General features: G+C 33.0%; 1 protein-coding gene across 2 annotated transcripts in view; it reads right to left on the reverse strand.

Moving 5' to 3' along the window:
• ADAMTS6 (ADAM metallopeptidase with thrombospondin type 1 motif 6) overlaps positions 1 to 21,764 on the reverse strand; it is a 333,068-nt gene that overhangs the window by 121,392 nt on the left and 189,912 nt on the right. For both annotated transcript variants that reach the window (XM_017548588.2, XM_037745748.1), the window contains exons 10-11: positions 19,956 to 20,102; positions 11,231 to 11,372 (exon numbers count right to left, since the gene is read on the reverse strand). In XM_017548588.2, the coding sequence (XP_017404077.1) occupies positions 11,231 to 11,372; positions 19,956 to 20,102 (289 nt within the window). The remainder of the gene's footprint in view (positions 1 to 11,230; positions 11,373 to 19,955; positions 20,103 to 21,764) is intronic.

Here is a 21,764-nt window from a genome sequence, read left to right on the forward strand (position 1 = left end):
GAAGTGCACCTTCATTTATTCCAATCACATGTCTCAAGGTTTTCACTGAACCAATTTGTCATTTTGATTTATTTGGTCAGCACCATGTAGGCTCTACATGGTTTTACTTTGTTCTTATGTGAAGTACAAGCCTGGGGCTACAGTTTCTTATGGGAGCCATTTTTTCCCTCTTTAAAGTATTTGCACAGTTAAATCTCTGCTCGCATTTGTTCCCAGCATCCCAATCAGTTGATCCTTTGCAGCCTTAATCTCTGTGGCTTGTAATGCTTCCTTCTTAGAGACATTGGCTTTGGGGGACATTTGCCTCCAATAGACACAACTTTCATAAAAATTAAGAATTGAATCCAGACTTTAGCTTTATCAATCAACTTTTAAACTATAACACCAATGATACAAAAGCTCTGTATCTCCACAGCTTCTTTATCTGCACTCATGGCTGCAATAGAGAGCTTAGTGTTCTGGAAATAAAGCTACTAAGCCAGCCACCACATCCAATTAAAAAAGCAAGTGTTGAACAATGAGAACACATGGACACAGGGAGGGGAGCACCATACACTGGGGTCTGTTTGGGGGGACCAGGGGAAGGACAGTGGGGGTAGAGAGGTTAGGGAGGGATAACATGGGGAGAAATGCCAGATATAGGTGACAGGGGGATGGAGGCAGCAAACCACATTGCCATGTATGTACCTATGCAACAATTCTGCATGATCTGCACATGTACCCCAGAATCTAAAGTACAATTTTACATATATATATATATATATATATATGAGACCTTTCTGTAAGCCTTTCTAAGAGTCTTTATATAATGTTATAGACTATCTCTTTAAATATGAGAAAGTTTGTCTGATTACTTAAAATCAGTAATATACTAGGAAACAATCACATATGAAAAAACAAGGCTTATGCGTTATACTGGCATCATTCCTCAATTGTTCCTATGTCTCTTTTTATCACATAAATGCATGTTGTAGCTAAACAAACTAAATTTAGTTGAGTTTACTAGTTTCATTTTATCTAGCATTTTTGTTTTCATACTTGAAGGAATGATTGTGTTTACTGTTTGTCTTGTTGTTGAAAATGGAACTATTTTCCTAGAGTTTAGAAAGTCAATTTTATAAATGAGTGGGAAAAACATGTGCAGGTCAACCTAGAAGAGAATTCAGTTCAATCAACTCGTAAAAGCTAGAGGGAGCAGATTTCAGTTTTATATACAGAAAAATTGTCCGAAATGAACTAAAACTGAATCCCCATCACTGTAGATACTTCAGCACACATTTCATAATCACTTAGCAAGGATGTTGTCGGAAGGAATAAAAGAAAGGAACTAATGCTTTTTCAGGGTATACTATCAACTACTATGCTAGGAATATTTATATTTGTATCTCATTTATTCATCATGGTAATCTTTTTAGAAAGTGTGAGAAACTTTAGGTTCAGAATAATTTAGCAATTTGTTTCAATTCTAACTAGATGTAGATTTGAATCAGCTCTGTTCGATATCAATGTCCAAGATAATCACCACACACCTAAGGTACTTTCCCATTTCTCTTAAATGTATCAGAAGTGAATTATGACACTGGCCAATTAAGGCTGATAAGTAATGGATTACTTTTGTATTCTAATAAAATATAAAACCTCACTAAACTTAATACCCTCCTATCCTTTACCTTGATTTTAACGGACAATGTTTCCAAATTATAACTATTATGTACTACTTTATAACATATTCACTCAATATATAAGTTTAGGAATCAACTTATGCATTATTATTATTGGAGCTTCTAAATATAATATCAACACTTGTGTGTAGATTTTAAAAAGATACTGTTAACGTATTTCACAAAAGTGTTTCATGGTCTTCCAAGAAACAAGACATTTACAAATATACCTACTTATTTAAAATTTTAATATCAATTCACAGATTTTTGATTTATTTAATTTTTGAAATGAACAACACTATTTGCAAATATTAACAATAATTAAAAATATTAACAAATATAAATGGGTAATAAAAGTACATTTAGAAAATAGAGTTTTATAGTAGTTATCTAATGTAAAATAACTTACCCGATATGCAGAAAATAACTTTGTAAAGAATTAAACTAGGGTTTTTTTGATCAGAATAGAATGACTATTCAGAAAGACCCTTTTTAATTTCTAAAAAAAAGTTAGAATTACCTTTTCTAATGTTTCCATTATTTTTTAGAAACTATATATGTTAAACTACACTAAAAAGTGAGAAGAAAAACTCTTTTATTTATGGAGGAAAATTAAAACTAGTAGTTTACACAAGGTGGGGGGAGGTGATATCAAAAAGCACAAAATCATTAAAAAATTTTATGTCATAAGGAAAGCAGTATTATGAAGAGAAAATGGTGTCTTTATTGTATCAGCAAAAAGAGTCAAACTCTGTAAAATACTTGAAGAGATTTATTCTAAGCCAAATATGAGTCATCAATGGCCCATGACAGGGCCCTAGGAAATCCTAAGAACATATACCCAAGGTGGTCAGGCTATAGCTTGGCTTTATATGTTTTAAGGGATGGGGAGTTCCAGGTCATAGGTTGAGTACAAGATTTTCTGATTGGCAGTTGGTTGAAACAGTTATTAATAAGACCTGGAATCAATAGAAGAGAATGTCTGGGTTAGGATAAGGAGTTGCGAAAACCAAGGTTCTTATTATACAGATGAAGCCTCCAGGTAGGAGTCTTCTGAAAGAAAACAGTTTGTAAATGTTTCTTATTAGACTTAAAAAGGTGCCAGACTCATTGTTAATTCTCTGCTGGATCAGGGAAAAGACCTGGAAGGGGAAGGCGATTCTCTACAGAATGTGGATTCTCCCCACAAGAGACAGCTTTAAGGGCCACTTCAAACTATGCCAAGTAAATATATTTTAGGGTAAAATTCTTCCATTTTTTTCAGAGCCTGCTATCCGTCATGCTATACTAGATAAAGTCAGATTGGAATTTGGTATCTTATTGCTACAAAGAGTCTGTTTCATCAGTCTTAAGATCTCTGTTTTAATGATAATGTTAGTCTGTTGTCCCTTTCAAAGAGTGGAGGGTATAATGAGGTATGTCTGATCCCACCTTCCCATCATGGCCTGAACTAGATTTTCAGGTTTACTTTGGAATAACTCTGGCCAAGAAGGAAGATAGGGGTCTATCAGTTGGTTGAGGAGCTTACAATTTTATTTTTGGTTTACAGTTGCCAGCTGGCTTTAAAAACTTTTTAAAAATCAGCTTTGAAGACTTTATAAAAAGGAGATATGCGTGCAGTTTCGGCCCCTGGGAAACTCTAAATTCTACGCATGTTGGGTCCTTAATTCTAAACATGAAACGTTCTCTTTGTCCACATTAGCTTATCAGTAACACCTCTCCACAGCTGCTCTCAATAAAGGATCCCGAAGGTAAAAGGGGAAAGCAGAGCCCTAAAGGTCAGGAAGGAGCATCAATGCTTAGAAAGGTTACTTATCATTTGATCACACAAAGGAAAATTGAAAACCAACAGATGGTGACCTTATGGCCTGGTTTCAGGTGTTTAGTAGCCATCTGAAGAAAGAGGATATACCCTTATTTTTGCCTTAAATAGTTTAATCCTATTATGTGAGTAATGGGAAATTTAAGCGCAAGAGGTCCTAGAAAGGCAAATAAATAAATAAATAAAATTTAAAAACGCCTTAATCTAGAAATTCTGCTTACATAACTAATCACCAACTTGAAAGTATTCAAAAGTGACGAAATAGCTAAAAGAAAAGAAAACCTCTAAGAAGCAAATGCAGGATTAAAAACTAGTAATCTTTAAGGATACAAGTGATCATGGACTTACGATTTTAGCTTAGAATTTAAGAAAAAAATCAAATAAACTTCTTGTCAAGTGTATGCCTGTCAAATATATCTTTGGATTTCAAAAGAATATTGAGGTGCTAAAATAATTACACACCTTTTATTCCCTGAGCCCATATCAGACAACACTGTAGAATATTTATACCACCTTAAAATCTTCAAGGAAAGTGTGATTCTATAATTTTTCTCAGTTTAACATTCCAATATTTAATAACTTGAAATTCTTCCTAATACCTAATCTACAACCTTCCAGCTATGAAAATTAAGACAACTGTGGGATATTTTATGCTCTTGGTAGGCAAGCAGAACAATTTGTTACCAGCAATCAAACTGTAATAAGTGTTCCAAAACCAGAAAACGGTGTTGAGGCCAACATTTAGCTTTCTCTTTTACAGGCTACTCAAGCTCATTTTCTCGTTCCCTTATATGCACTTCTCAGTATTTCCCTGCTATCCTCTCCCAAGTTGTCTGTATCTCTTAAAAAAGTTGCATAGGTGGCCAATGATATCCCCAAAAGACTAGTATAGCTAACATATATGAAAGAATGATTCTCAATGATAACGCAATAATGACTGAATCTTATTTAATTGGTGGTGATAAAATAATAAACAAAAGGAAGTATGCATGAGTCTGAGAGACAAAATACATTGGCTTTTGTTAAATACTCTCCAGGGGAAGGATCCCCTGATCAGAGCTATATTTCAGGTAGGCATAGCTTGATGGCATTATTATTATAGTTGTTAATTAATATGTTAAGAAAATAATCTATATACTACCCCATATTTTTATTCAATGCTTACCAAATAATCTTTTGATAATAAATTGGCCTACCAGGTCAATTTTCCCCACAAGAGACAGCTTTACAGGGCCACTTGAAACTACGCCAAATAAATACATTTTAGGGTAAAATGCTTCCATTTCTTTAGAAGATTTCTTTAGGTAAGACAATATGCATATTTCAATAGAATTGAATGAATATAAACTATGTGGCTAGATTTCTTATAAATTAATAAATCCAAATTTATATCTATATTTACTTTTTAATCTTCATTTCTAATATTAAATCCTAAAAGTCTCTTATCACTTAAAGTTTGGAACAAATATGGTACTCAACTATTTGTAGATTATTCTATCATTAAGCATCTAATTGAGGTATGTAGAAAACTTTCAAGTTTGGTAACCTGTAAGTAAAATATAACAATGGGCACAAATACATTGCCTGTGGAAAGAGTAAAAATTAATAAGAAGTCTTAAAGTTATGTCATACTCTCTTTTTAGAAGTTCTTTTATGTTTCTACTACAACGCACTGGGATTCTGCAATCTTAAATCAAAATTATGGAGCCCACACACCTTTACACACAAACACCTCCATTCATTTCATTTCAGAGTTATGAGCACCCTCTAGTATAAAAAGAATGAATTTATATTCACCTAGAAAAGTAAGGGCATTGCTACACTGGAGAATCATTAGTGGCAGAGCTGTTTTAGTACTCTGCATAGGATGTGTTTGGAGGGAAAGAAAAAGGGAAAAGAGGACACCATACATCACCTTACGAAAGTCTTTAATTTTCTAACATGGGTTTTCCAGATTACAGAATTAAATTTGTTTCCTAAGACATAATATGCCTTAGAAATTCTGTTATTTTCTGCACATCTCTTGGTCTCATCCATTAAAAATACTTCAATAATTTCTTGCTGCTTTTATGAAAAAAACTTAACGTGGCTGATAAGGTAGTTACACTTGGCTTCTACCTTTTTTTCCTGTTCCTTTTATGTGGTGTTTATATGAAAGCACTGGGCACACTAGCTCTCTCTCAGCTCTTCAAATACACAGGCTCAGAGTCTTCAGAAAAGGTCCTCTCCCGACTCTTTTCACCAGATAACTCTTCTCACTCATCTATTTATCAAATATTTATTGAACTCCCATATGAGATAGGCATTGAGCCAGTCACTATACAAATAGCCATGAACAAGTCAGGTGGAATCCTTCCCCTTATGGCAATTATACTCCCATTATAATTATCAGCTCATTCATTCAACAAATATTAATTGATCACCTACTCTGAGCCAGGCACTGATCTAGTCACTGGGGATACAGCTGTGAATGAAACAGACAAAACATCTCCCCCCAAGGAAAATACATCCTAATGGAGAAAGTAGTAATAAGCAAGATAAACAAGTAAAATATATAGTATGTCAGAAAGTGATAAATATTAGGAGAAATATAAGACAATGAAAATGATAGGAAGTGTGTGTGTGTGTACATGTGGATGTACAATATTAAGTAATGTCAGAAAAGGCCTCATTTACATGATCACACTTAAATAATAAGTAATCAAATAAAGTGATTATGGATTTTAAAAGTGCTATGAAAGAAATAAATAGTATAATATGAAAGAGAGTAACTGGGGAAAGCCTTTTTAATAGTGAATGATCAGACAGAAGGCCTGTCTAAAGAGAAACTGGTACTTGAGCTGAGACTGAAGGGTGAAATTGAGTCAATAAGCGACCCTTGGAATATCTTAATATGCTCCCCAAAGTACGAAAGGTTCAGATTCTCCTAAAGCAGTACCAGCATTATCAGCTATACAGAAATGGTATCATGGATGACAGAGATTCATAGAGGAAAAGAAAACATTTATTGAATGTCATGTGCCAGGTAAATATGCATGCTTGTCATACCCTCTTGCTATCTGAAGTTTACAAGAACAACCTGGCTGCTGTTCACTGAAAAAAGTGCCCAAGACTGAGTAAAATCTACCGACGGTCAATTTTAGGTCATAGGTAATAGGTTATGATTAACAGATCTTTTTTCTAATTTAAAATATTCTGATAAAAATATCCTGTTCCATCCATCATGACATCATATATTAGATCATGTGTTCCCATTTATAGTTCAGGATACATAATCTACTGATAAAACATTATTCAGTTCTACATTTAAACTAAGCAGTAACACGTACAACATACTATTACACATTTATGTGCTAACTCTTAAGTCTATATAAACAGTGACAAACTTCATAGACAATAAAAATTTCCCATAAATAAACAAAGCTATGATGTCTATAAAATTTGCCTTAAATCTATCTGTAGATGAACAATCAGCTCTTAATGATTAACAGTAAATTATATACTAGATATTGTTAACCTATACTGAATTATTATGTGTACTGGAAAACAATATTTGAGATATGGTTTAAGTGACAGAATAAAGAAATAAAGAGCTAAAGCTGAGGCTGAGCCCTGAATTAATCTGTGCTTTTTGGGAAGTAGTCAAAAGATCACCCATAGCCCCTATATTATATAGGCTCGTTAATGACTTCCTTCCTATGTTTAAACTTATTGTTATTACTGCAATATGGTTTTTGTTAATTCAGTTTTTATAATTCTTTTCTAATAAAAAAGAGGAGACTAATGGGAAATGGAAGAGAAGTGAGACAACAGATTCCCCAGGGTTTTACTGGAAAGAGTTTGTTACTCTAGAAAGGCAAAGAAACATTTCTTGGACATACTGATACTGCTGTTTTATTTGCAATGTATTTTCATCCAGGAATCATTCAAGGTCTCTTAGAAACCTACTAACAGAGCTAGCAGATATTTTTAGATGATCTAGTAGAAATCTAGCTTTACAGGCTACTTGTCTGTACTTGTATTTTACCTTAAAGAAGTCCTATTTTTTTAATATATATAAAGTAAAAGAAAATAAATTCACTCAGATCCAGGACTCAGAGTTTCAGAGATTTGAGAACTTATTTCCCCAAAAAATGATTTTAGGGGCCAACTGTGGTGGCTCATGCCTGTAATCCCAGGATTTTGAGAGGCCAAGGCTAGCAGATCACCTGAGGTCGGGAGTTCGAGACCAGTCTGACCAAAATGGAGAAACCTTGTCTCTACTAAAAATACAAAATTAGCCGCCAGGTGTGGTGGTGGGTGCCTATAATCCCAGCTACCTGGGAGGTTGAGGCAGGAGAACTGCTTGAACCCAGGAGGCGGAGGTTGTGGTGAGCCAAGATCACGCCCAAGAACCCCAGCGGGGGAAAAAAAAGGGAAACCCTGTTTCAAAAAAAAAAAAAAAAAGATTTTAGAGAAGGTCTCCTGACCACCTCTCTCCGAAAAAAGACTGGGACAAGAGGAGTTTTGAGAAGATTTTAAGTAACAGACATTACCTGATAAAAATTTAATAACACGTGTCTGTGAAGCAAAATACATCTGCTACCTTTATTTTATTAACATAATTAGTATTCCTAATAGAAAACAGAACTGACATCAATTTAGACTTTTTTTTTTACTTTAGAGTAGGTATATCACATTCAGTATTTTTAGTTTTCTCACCTATAAAATATGATGTGATAATTACGATTTTTATCAACTCAGTCTAAAGTAGCTCAGAAAAGTCATTATGTAAATACCAGAAACTATATACCATTTATAAATTACTGTGTTATACAACTATATTACTCTGTATATTATACTGTATTTTGTTCTTTATATTTACAGCCATTACAACCTCCTCACAACTTCTGTAGGAATTAAGAACACCTGAAAAACAAGAATAGATGACATGCAAGAACAATAGTGAAAAATGTTGCCTTGAGTAAAATAAAACAGAAAAATTTTCATGTAAATTTCCAAACATAACTAACATGTATGTTAACGAATCTATTCACTAAGAATTCAGGCAAGATCTTTCATAATTACAGATGTAATCATTGGTAACCCAGCAATGACTACTTCGTAGTCAAGTGGAAGAGGTGGAAAGCTGATCACTTTTGCAGTATGGATCATTCTGTAGTTCTTTAAAATCCTTCGTGTTATCATGAGAGAACCGCTAGTTGAAAGAGGAATCATTTCATGATTTTTCAACACCAGATGTATCCCCTTTCAAAAATTCTAAAGTGTTCTCCTAAGTCTACAGCAACTGTATTTAGTGTTCATTTCAGCGTGCTACATTCAGACAGCTACCTAAACCAGGGCTGGTTTGTTTTTCCCTTCAGCTACTACCTGAAGTATTATTTCCTTACCCACTGGATTCTGACCTTCAAGGCCCCTATTGTTTTCCAAAGTAGTATTTAGAATTGTTTAAAACTTTAGGGATTCGCCAGATATAAGCCAGGGTAGGTTTGTGTCAACAAAACTAAACAAGTTCAGTTCAGACATGAAAGTGATTGTAAAGAATCAATTACGACTTAATACACTTTGTTAGTAACAGAGAACACTTAAAAAAATAACACAAGCATTTTCATATAGTATATGAATCTAGGGAAACCATTCTTTTGCTATAAATCAAAGTTAAAAGGATTCATGATAAAATACTTAAAACTGTATAGGTTTGTAAGATGCTAATGTCTTTCTCGAAGTTTTCCAGTTTTATTTTGTATCTTTTACAGAAGTCTTTATAAACAAAACATATTACAAGCTGGGCACAGTGGCTCACACCTGTAATCCCAGCACTTTCGGAGGCCAAGGTGGGCTGATCACTTGAGATTAGGAGTTCAAGGCCAGCCTGATCAACAAGATGAAACTCCGTCTCTACTAAAATTTACAAAAATTAACTGGGTGTGGTGGCACACGCCTGTAACCCTAGCTACTCAGAGGCTGAGGTGAGAGAATCACTTGAACCCAGGAGGCGGAGGTTGCAGTGAGCCAAGATCGTGCCATTGCACTCCAGCCTGGGTGCCAGAGCAAAACTCTCGAAGAAAAAAAAAAAAAAAAAGAATATAAAAGCAGATTATCAGGAATATAAAGTGAAAATATGTAATTTTTGTACTGTTTCTCTCATTTCAAATCAATTAATCTGAACTCAATTAGATATATAGATACAGCAAGAAGAATCAAGTCAGTTTTTTGTTAATTTATTTGAGAGAGAAAAAGACTGTATTCTGTAGCCATAGATTCTGTAAAATTCTGATAATATAAATTATCTAATATGGAAATTTTCAGGTGGAGTTAAAACCCAATTTCCAATAGAACACAAAAATGTAGATGAACTATTTCACTTGCTAACAAAGAAATAACATAGACAGATATGAATAATATAATAGAAATTTTCTAAGTCCATTTGATCATGAATTTCAACGTATTAATCTGTAAGTATATATAGAAAGACTGTGATTAAAGTTCAACTGACTCACTGAAACATAAACAATCTAAGAAGAAAAGAAACTAGAACCATAAGAAAACACTTCCCTTTATTCTGCTCCCAAAGAGGATACATACAGTACAATGATTCAGTATACTACTACTGAAACACTTAATTATTATTATTTATAAAAGAGAATTTAAAAGACTATTTGCATAAAAATAGAAATCAGGCTGGGTGTCATGGCTCATGCCTGTAATCCTAGCTCTTTGGGAGGCCGAGGTGGGTGGATTACTTGAGGCCAGGAGTTAGAGACCAGCCTGGCCAACATGGTGAAATTTTGTCTCTAATAAAAATACAAAAATTAGCTGGGCATGGTGGTATGCACCTGTAGTCCCAGCTATTCAGGAGGTTAAGGCAGGAGAATCATTTGAATCCTGGAGATGGAGGTTGGAGTGAGCCAAGATTGTGCCATTGCACTCCAGCCTGGGTGACAGAGTGAGACTCTATCTCACCAAAAAAAAAAAAAGAAAAAAATCAAGGATTTCAACTTTTTGTTAAATCTGAATTTTTTTTTTTTGGTAAGCAATTTGACATATTAAAAACCCTTTTTTCATTCACCATGCTTATATTATGTTATTAATATGAACATGTCCACTAAAATCTTGCTCTATGAAATTTAAAAAGAATTTGTATTCATTTTCTGATGTAGACACTGTGACTTGTTTCTAAGGCAGACATGCAGAGTAAATTATGATGCCTACGTTTTTTTTTCTACCATAGCAATTTTCCTTGTTTCACTACTTGAGCTAATGTCATCTTGTTCCTGCCTGGTTGTGGTGCTGGAATGTGGACAGTGGATGAGGCAACGTGAAGTGACTTAGTACTACCAACTATGAATGAAAGTAAAGCTGTCTAGCTAATGTAAAAATGCCCTTTAGCTCAATTATAAGACTATCAGAAAACTGGTATGCAGAGAGATTCTAAAGCCATAACATTTCAGAAGATGAAATACAGTTGGCATCATAAATTAAAGATTTAAAGAAAAAAACAGTTAAGAGTTACTAAAATTCTACCTGCAACCCTTAAAAGAAATTTGAAATGTGCTTAACTTAGGATTATTCAAACATTTAGAAAAAATATTGTACATATGATATCAGAAAAACTGCAGTGTCAAAAGCCATATTTAAATTAAATATGCTACTACAGGGAAACGACATTCGTCATAATTCCATCTTAACATTTGTGTCATGGAAGAACACATATAAATGACAAAACATAAGGATGAAGACTTCTTACCCCATATTTACATTGGCGGGAGGTTGCTCCATACTGGAAACGACATTGCTCATCAGCATCATACACCTGACCTGGGGCCACAGCTGGATAAAGAAAGTCACGCTTGGGAGGCTCATTATCAAGGCAAGTACCACGGCCTGAACTGTTCAACATAAAGGATCAAAGGAAATTAGGTACTCTATGGACTATTTCAGTCACAATTATGAAACCATGTGTTGAGCTTTGTTTTAATAACTTGATGCATGAAAAACAATACATTCTCCTAATACACAATCACATGGCAGGACAGAATAGCTTTACTGAAACCTGAATAAGAGCTCCAAATAATTTATTTCAGCACCAGGACACAATAAAATCATTTCCAACAACAATCTGAAAATGTCATGTTGGCCTTGATTTTAACTAATTTCTCAAGGAATCAAAAGAGAATTTCACATTGCTCTAAGCTTCTTGTTTGTTTTCATTGAAAATATAACCACATCTGGTAGTAGAATTAAAAACATGAAATGCAGAAAAATTTTTTAAAGTAATTATGGTTATAATCCTTAAAGAGCTAATTTATATAGTTCCACCTTGGGCAGAACAATAGATGTTGTGTTAAGACATGTCCATAGGTTCTCCAAATATTTCACTAATAAGTGGGCTGAATGACAGATGAGGCCAAGGACCAAAGTTTTCCTCTCAAGTATATTAGAAGTGTTTAGTCTCTCAAAATTTCATATTTCATCTAGGATCATCAGAATTGGAAAAGAGAATATTCTCTTCTTAGTATAATTTCTGCGTTTCAAGCTATGTCTGCACTCAAACATAATATTTTAATTCAGTGGAACAAATAACATAAAGGTCGCCAAAACCCAGACAGAATACCTTAGTTTAAAAAGCTTTAAACTTTGCTAAATCTAATTGTTCATTTTTATTTAGTCAGTGTGTATAAAATAGGACAGATGCTTTTTTACTTTCATTTCACATATGAGTGAGTTAGAATTTTTAAAGAATTCCTATGCCAACATTTAAAAATTTTTTCCAACATTCCTGTCCATTGTGCCAGCACTTGTGTGTTTTTTTTTCCCAAATCTTTTCCATCCACTTTGCCAAAGGAAAATAATTTCACAAGTAGAAGTTCCTCAACTGTTATTTAGGACAGTACAATTTTTCATTTATAGATAACTAAGAAAGAACTATGCATTGCCATGAGTTTCCTTTTCAGTTAGAAGTTTCTCATATTCTTAACATGTCAAAATCAATTTGTTATATAAAAAGGTATTTCACACACAACAGCAAATTAATACTTTTTAAAAACTGAACCATACTATTTCTAAGGTGATTAGAGTCAAAGACCAAAGGGACTGAATACTGTCTTCTTTATATCCTTCCCCTTTCTTTCATGCCCTCCTGACTAATTTTTCAATCAATAAGAAATATTTAGATGGAATATTAAGTATGGTACTAACATAGATGAATTTGACCATTGGCCTCTACAATAATTTCAATTGTCACTGCTCAAGGTGTCTAACTAACAAAGAACAACCTTTTTTCACTCAGCTATCCAGTTTTCATAATGGAACACTTTTTAATTTCCTTTTTATTATACTTTTAGAAGTTGACATGTACCTCAGCAAGAAAAATAACTTCTAGATGAATTTTTTAAATAGAAAACTTTTCTTTTGATTTTATTAAGTAAAATATCTTTAATCTATAAGGATATGCAAACTTTAGGCAAAGGCAATGCTACTAGCAAATTTTAAATTATATATTAAGGTTAATGACAAAGAGGTCATATTTGAATAACACAATTAAAAAAAGAATCATTATGATAATATAATATTGGCGAGATAAATGAATTAGTTTCATTCCCCAATTTTCTTCTAAAATATCCTTTTCATTTCTATCAACAATAAAATTATAAATGTCTTTATGAAAGGAATTAAATATGTAATAAAAATAAAATAATGAATACTACTATAAATCTTTTTCATACAAAATATTTATTTTAAATTGTGTACTGAAGTAGGTATCCAATAGGCAAAAAATATTTACAGCATAATCAAAAAAGTGTAGGATATATTCACCTAAGTGACACTAAGTCAGACTATATTTAAAATGGTTATAATTACTTTTAGTAATACATAAAATTAACCCAGAATCAGAGGAGGAGCTATGTGGACCCCAAAGAAGAGTTTAAGAATAGATGCCCCGAGGAAAAAATTCTTTTCTGATGGCAAATTGGAAAATGACTTAACCCAGAAGGAAGCAAGAATAATTGCTTCATTTAAAACTATTGTTTCAATATATTAATCTTAGTGGTCTTCTAATCATGGTTCAGGTTCTTTAAAAAATACCAAACCAGAGGACCACTGCTGTGGCCTTCATACCACCAAGAATGCCATGAACTTGCAGGCACCTGTGGCCAAAACTCTTCTTAGAAAGTTTATCCCAGAAGTGTATTTTTATTTCAGTTCTTTGGAAGCACCTATTGCCTTGTATTAATGTGGTCTAGACAAGTCTTGTTCTCCATTTCCAGTATATTTTTACAGAAGAATAAAACACCATATGAAATAAAATATAAAGAAAAACCATATGGATCTTTAAAAATGAACCTGTATTTAGAAACATGGAATAAACAAAGGACTTTTGAAATGGATTTGGCTGTATTTGTACAAATTAGCAAGGCTTACAAGTCAAGGGTCTTCCAGTAAAACAAATGTGGGAATATATCTGCAAGGTGGATTTAAATTGTTCGTACATTTCTACACGTTTGTACATATGTAGTACATTTTCCTTCTCGTAACCATATCTGGTATATACAGTAAAACCTTTATTTAAATATTTGAGGGATGGGATATTTTTCCTGTTTTAATTCTTTGTTTTGTTTTGATTTAAGATGGGGTCTTGCTTTGCCACCCAGGCTGGAGTGAAGTGGCATGATCACAGCTAACTGCAGCCTTGAACTACTAGGCTCAAGAGATCCTCCCACCTCAGTCTCCCGAGTAGCCGGTACCAGAGGCATGTGGCATCATGCCTGGCTAATTTTTGTATCTTTTGTAAATAGGGAGTCTTACCATCTTGCCCAAGCTGGTCTAGAACTCCTGGTCTCAAGAGTTCCTCTTGTCTTAGACTCCCAAAGTTCTGGCATGAACCACTGCATCCAGCCTATTATTTGCTAACTAAGGGTTAAGCAAGAAAAATGCTTTTTGCATTATGTTAACTAAAATTTTCTGCTACTTTCCTGCTTTGTTCAAGGAATTAAAGTCAAGTAATTAAGATAATTATTAGTTACTAATTAATTAGTAAGATCACAATTATTAGTTACTAATTAATTATTACAATAATAATTCTGGATTTTTCAGTCATCAATTACCATTATGAAATATTACAGATATAGGTACAGAGGTAGAAGAAATAGAGGTGAGCGACGTATATTTAACCCTGGGAGTGCTTTTCCTTATTTTTTTTTTCCTATGAAAATTCTCAAGTGCTTAATTCCAGTCATATCCCTCATTTCTCCCCACCCTCAGAGGTAACTACTAATCTGACTTTTTATAATAATAATTTCATTGCTTTGCTTAATAATCTTACTGTCTAATTATTCATTTGCCTGTTTTGGGACCCTATATAAAAGTAGTCATACTGTGGGCATTTTTTTGTGATTTTATTCTTTTTCTCAATATTGTTAATATGAGATACTTCTATGTTGATGTGTGTAAATGTAATTGTAGCCTGTGTATTTTTATTGTTCTTTAATAGTCCATTTATGAGTATGTCACAATTATTTATAATTCCTCTACTAATGAACATCTGGATTATTTCCAATTTCTAAGAATTGAAAATTATGCTGATATGAACACTTTTTGTATGGCTCCTGGTAAAAATATGTAAATCTGTTAGGTTGGTGCAAAAGTAATTTTCGCTTTGCAATGACTTTAATGGTAAAAACTGCGATTACTTTGCACCAACCTAATATTTCCTTTCATAAAATATTAGATATAAGTTGTTGTCTTATATTTTGTAATTATCTCATTTAAAAAAATAAAATTTATGGGAAATTTTTATTTAATCTAGTGATCTAGTTAACTGAGATGTAACTATACAATTCTTACAATGTCTAATGTTACTTATGCTACTATCAAAATTATACAGGCACTGTAGTGATATATACAAATCTTCTCATCAAATAATAATTTTAAACATAGATGGTTTGTACATTGGTGTCATATGCGAATTTTTCCACTCAGAAAACATGAACCTCATTCATTATTAAATTAAATGTAGAATAGTGTTAGTCTCCATCTGAGATTTAATTACAACTTATTATTAAACATATACTTGTCAGAGCAAAACTGTATAAGTAAAAAGTACATCTGTGATTATTTTCTTAGCAGCATATAATCACAACTAAAAACACAAATCCTAGTTAATAGCTACAGCAACACAGATCATTATTGAATTCCTAGACTCTATTTTTGTTTATGCTTCTAAGATTAAGCAAAAAAATGCATTAGTTTTAGAATATACTTCTTCCTTGATTACAAAATTCATAGTAAATCAGAGTATATTTACATTTTCCAAAATGTTTGCAGCGTGATGAGAAAGTCTTATTTTATAAATTCTATTTCTAATTTAGAGAGATCTTATTTACATAGTCCAAAAAATTAGCCTTGAATATATGAATATGAGTTAAAGTTCAGTCATCAGCAAAAATTTACAGATCCTTATGTAAAATATACACTCCTGGCTTTGTTTCCAGAACACATTAAGATATATTCCTAATTGTGATGTTAGATGTATTTTCACTAAAACAGTTATACCATAAAATATAGACTTTTAGTCTTCAATACAGTGGGTCAATCTGAAAAATAAATCTTTCTATATAACCCTGTACATATCTTAACAATCTCTTAACAACAACAACAAAAAGTTAACACTTAATGCCACCTCCTATTTTTATTTTACTAAGTTGTGCTGATTCACATAAATTAAGCAAAAATGAACTGGGTTGATATCATCTATAGCAAGTCAACTGTCTTACGTAGTATATTCTCATAAACTGTCAGTTTTCTCAGTGAAGCTAACAATGTACTGCCTTCTAAGGCAAATCTTTTTCTCTCACCCTTGATATAACTGAACTTGAAGCTTTCAAGACAAAAGTACTGTATTGAGAGTGGTTTACTCTTTTTACCCTATATATAATTATGACTTATTAGAGTTATTTATGGTTAGAGCAAGATTCCCCAAATGTAACAGATAAACAGAAGGAGGAGAAACCTGTTTTGCCAAGCTCTTTCTTGGATTCTACATTTACATTTTTTTTAAGAAAAGGTCCCAACTATAAAGATTGTTTTCTATATAACAGCCTGATGTTGACCTTTGAGGGTCATTGCTAGAGAGGAAATGTGAGTGCTTTGGTCAGCTTGCTCATCTTGTATCACTTCTCTTGCAGCTCTACAGTCACCTTTCTTCCTAGGTCAACTCTGACTATAACATTGCTTCTCTTAATATGTTCAGCTTCCATCCTTTCTGTGAAAATGTCTCCTTTGTATTGAATTTGGAACTGTAGGAAATTTTGCTATGGATCTTTGACAGTTCAAACAGGTTAACAGACTTTAATTTTATAGAGCAAGAGTTGGTTCACAAATCATAATAATTTTTGAAAACTATATGTAATTATTTTGTACTATTGCTAAGTGGTGGAAAATGTATGAAAAACTGACTTAATTACTTCTGGCTGTCTTCCACTGCCTGGTAAATTAGCCCATAGTCATCAATGAGTCTGAGCCATAATACCAGGTTCACCTTTCTCTATATTCTAAATAAATAAATAAATAAGTCCCGCAGGCAGATAGGAAAGACACTACCTGCAAAGCCGTCGCCGGAAAACATCAGAAGCAGGCATAACACGTCCATTTTAACGGAAATTGGTTCTTTATTATTTAATCAGGACGGCTTCTGGGCGATTCATGAACCACTTATTGAATCACCGAGTTTAAGAAATCTGAAAAAAAATATTGGGAGTTGGTAAACACCATCTCCTGATTGATCAACAGCACCTAGTGTTTTAGAATGACACGAGAGACTTTGTATTCTATTGGCATTTAAAGGCCATGGAATCATTTTCAGTTGAACAGTGAATAGTGAATCTCTATAAATCATAGAAAGCTCATTGTTAAAATCCACCATCATCTTTGGCCTATACAGCCACTAAGTGGAGACAGGTATGCGTTTTGTTGGCTGGGCTGCAGTTCCTAAACAATTCATCTTTCAAGATTTCTTTTTCTTGAGAAGAGAAGCTAAAATAAAATGTTATGAGCCTTTTCGAGCCAACTATAAAACATAAATGTAACCTCAATCCCTGATCAAAATAGCACTAGATTTTTAAAAATATCACACATAGCTGTTAAAGCAATTAAGTTCACTGCATTAATAAAAAGAAACAAAGAAATTCAAGAAAGTTACTGTTATGTCTTTGTGCTCTGGTGAACTAACCTTTTTAAAGAGCCTTGTGTTTAAAAATCCTTTATTGCTTGGTCAGATTATAATTAGATTTGTTTAGTTTATTATTAAAGAGGGGGGAAAGCCAAGTTTTCCCCAAGTCTCTACCCATTGTGCTTCACATCTATCTTTCATTACTAGTTTTAACTTTGTGAACATTCCCATGAGGGGAAATATTTTTATAAAATACAGGATAAATAAGCCCATTAGAACTCTGTCAACACTAACGCTTACACATACAAAATGTGAAGAGGCAATAAGGCTTAAATAATGTTTTGTGGATCAATTCATTTAATTAATTCATTGGAACACTTTATTGAAACTAGTAATATTTTTATGTCCCTCATGAAACCAGTGGTGATTTTTAAACTGTATTTTACCAGCAATTTAGGGATTCTCTTTTGGAGTGTCTTAGTCTCAATACAGTTTCAAGTAGACAAGGTCAGGAGATCAGAACAGGTCTTTGTATTTAGCATACAGACATGGTACTAGCAAATGAGCTGTGCAATATAGCCAATGAGACAGAAACAAGATAGAGGAGAAAATGGTACCAAAAAAAAGAAGACATCAACAACAAGGGCAACCATCAGAAATGCACAAGAATCCTGAGTATGTTATACAGTTTGTCTTTCTGGTGATGAACAGTAAGACTCCATTATAAAAACATGAGCCAAGTCAAGGGAGAAATTCCAGATCTGACTTGATGTCTAGGGAGAGCAGACCATCAAAAATGTTTAAAATTTAGGTAAATGATCTCATTAAAACCATCTTAGAAAATGATATTGCTAGTGCTTTGTATTAAGAACTACCAAAAGATACACAAATGCTCTGTGGTCTACCGTTATAGCACCTCAATCAGTTTCACCATAGGCAAGTATAATCTTATAATTCTCTGTTACTAAGATTAAAAATTATTAGGTTATAATATGGTTATCAGAAGAACTATCTTCTGAAATAAATTTCAAATTCCTTCAACTTTATTATTACATTAATTAATTTAAAAGAGCCTATTTTAAACATTTATCTTTTTTCTTTTTTTTAGTAAACCATTGTGCTAGGTAATTTAAAATCTCTTGTTTGTGACCTTTTAAAAATATCTAATCGCAGTTTTCAAAACATATGCTTTGCTCTGGCTATTAGTAGATATAAAGGACATTTTAATAAATAATGTTACCCTATGTAACCTGTTTGAATTTTTTAAATTTCACAATATAATCCTGTTAATATGAACTTTGAACACAGCCAATTTTTAAGAATAATTTCCATTGCTGGCCTGTACTTTATGTATGTATACCTCACTTTTTCACAGAATATTTAATTTCTCCACCCCAGGGCAAAAAAAATAGCACAAAACAGTTAAAAATAAGGGTAGAGCAATAAAGTACAGAAATCTTGATATTATTTAAAATAATATTTACCATTTAAAGAATGTTATGTGTTTTATATATAATATAGCATGATGCATAATTACATATATAATACTTGATGACATAAACAGTATGACTTAAATTCATTTAACAACTTAGGACACTGAAGATTAGAAAAGTTAAGGAACACCCCCAAGGTCACACAATTTTAAAGTGAGACCCAAGTATATCAGTTTCCAAAGTACAGTCATGAAGCCCTATGCAAGTGAGATGTGGAAGAACATCTAATTTCCTTAACATAGTTATACCCAAGCTAATTTATATTCCTCACATTTAAATAACCAGACTCTTGGAATATACATTAAAGACCAAAAAGTTTTCAAACTGTAGAAAAATCAATCACTTAATACATTTTCAAAAACAAATATTTTTCTCAAAGTGTTCATTTCCTTGGTGTTTGTTTTTTTGTTGTTGTTGTTTGTTACTATTAGATACTTTGGCTCTCCTATAGAACTCATTTTTTTCACTAACAAAATAAAATATGTAATTGCTGAACTTAAGTTTGGCGTATGTGCTATTAAATCATGTAAATCTAAATGCTTTCTGAAATTGTCTCCCATTTATTGAACAATTTTAACACTCACACCATCAGTCCCACTTATATCCTTGCTCCACTTCCTCTATTCTATAAAAGTTCTATATAAAGAAAAAAATGGCCACAATGATATATTAAAGTATTTAGGAAACAGTTGAAACATCACTATGCCCATAAAATTACTCATTATGCAAAGTTGAAAGCACTATATATATTAGGCTTCTACCAACTGCTTACTTCTGGAGCAATTCATCATCACTCTCCAGAGACTACTTACTCTAGAAAGCTGGTGATGTAGTCTCGACTGCACGCAGACCAGGAAAAAGGATTGGTATTCGCAGTAATGTGAGCTGCCATAAGTTTTGCTGCTTCATGACCTTTTGTCCCACAAGAATTTCCAATTCCATCATGGTTCATACCAAAACTGTTTTAATGAGGAAGAAACACAGAATAAATAAATAAGAAAAAAAAAAAAAAACCAACACATCCTTTGTTTCCTTATTTGGCCATTTATTAGCTTTATCAACATACACCTTCCATCAGGATAGGCCAGATCTTCTAAAGAAATTTAGGATTAAAATTAAAGAGAAATAACTCAGTGATACAATACATATCTAAATCTCTTTAAATTTAATCACATACTCTCACCTGTTATCTCATGTTTCAATTTCTCTTTGAGCTGAATGCATTAGATATTAATTCTTACTTTATAAGTGAGAAAACAGATTTAGCAAAGATAAACAACCTGTTAAAGATTACACCATTTGTAAGTGTTGGAATTGTTAGCAGAACCTGCCTTTTAACTTGTTAGTGTTCATCCTACCTCACTATGCTGAATCCAAAAGAGAATTATAAGAAGATACTACGATCAGTTGAGTTTTAGGTTATAGGCCAAATACAGAAGTGATTTCTCTTATTAATATTGATAAGAATTTAACACACATATAATTCGTGGTTGTGTTTATGTGTGTTTCAAAATACCTTTTGAAAACCAGCGATATATTTAAGAATTACGGTTTCTCTTTATCATGGCCTCTTTCATTTTAAAATATTTTGTCATATTTTTTCCTGTATTATATAGCCATGCTTAGTGCTGACAATATGATCTGAAAACACATTTTTACAATAAAAATGTTTTTCTGAAAAGAATATACCCAATACATAACATATGTATGTGTGTGTGTTTATACAATGTATGTGTAACACAGATTACATATACTTTTTTTTTTTTAGACTTTCTTCACAAGTAGCCAGAAGTTTAGGTTAAATATTACTAAGAAAATAAATGTATGTGTCCGTTATGACATATATTCTAATACGTGCACCATATGTGTTCAAGCAAATGTCACTAGAGTGTAAAATAGATGAGGATGGTTGCTAGAGAAAAAGTCTGGGAAGTTAGTCGAGAATAGGTAAGTACAAGATAATTAATAAAAGTAAATATTAATATCAGTCCTCTTGGCAGCATAGAAACACAGAAGATTTGTAAGTAAGAGCAGCTGAAGATTTCTGAGTCAGGGAATATGGAATTGATCTGTCTTTTAGTAACTCCATGGTGGAGATCCTGAAGTGAGAAGAGAATGGAGCCAGGGGAGTAGTCAGAAGATCATTACCAACTGAGAACTGATGCTGGTCTGAATAAGGGTGCTGGATAAACAGATGGAATTAGATTTGAGACATGCTTAGGAAGCAGAATGAATTGACTTTCATAAGTACAATATAAAAAGAGCTATAATAAAGACATATAATATGCCCACATAGGCCAGGCACGGTGGCTCATGCCTGTAATCCTAGCACTTGGGGAGGCCGAGGCAGGAGGATCACCTGAGGTCAGGAGCTCAACATCAGCCTGGTCAACATGGTGAAATCCTGTCTCTACTAAAGATACAGAAAAAATCAGCCAGGCATCGTGGTGCATGTCTGTAGTTCTAGCTACTCAAGAGGCTGAGGCATGAGAATCACTTGAACCCAAGAGGAGGAGGTCTCAGTGAGCTGAGAGCTGAGATCATGCCACTACACTCCAGCCTGGGTGACAGAAGGAGACTCTATCTCCAAGTATGTATATATTCTTTATATTTATTTATAT

The sequence above is a fragment of the Cebus imitator genome, unplaced genomic scaffold (genome assembly GCF_001604975.1).
Source record: "Cebus imitator isolate Cc_AM_T3 unplaced genomic scaffold, Cebus_imitator-1.0 Scaffold211, whole genome shotgun sequence".
NCBI lineage: Eukaryota > Metazoa > Chordata > Mammalia > Primates > Cebidae > Cebus > Cebus imitator.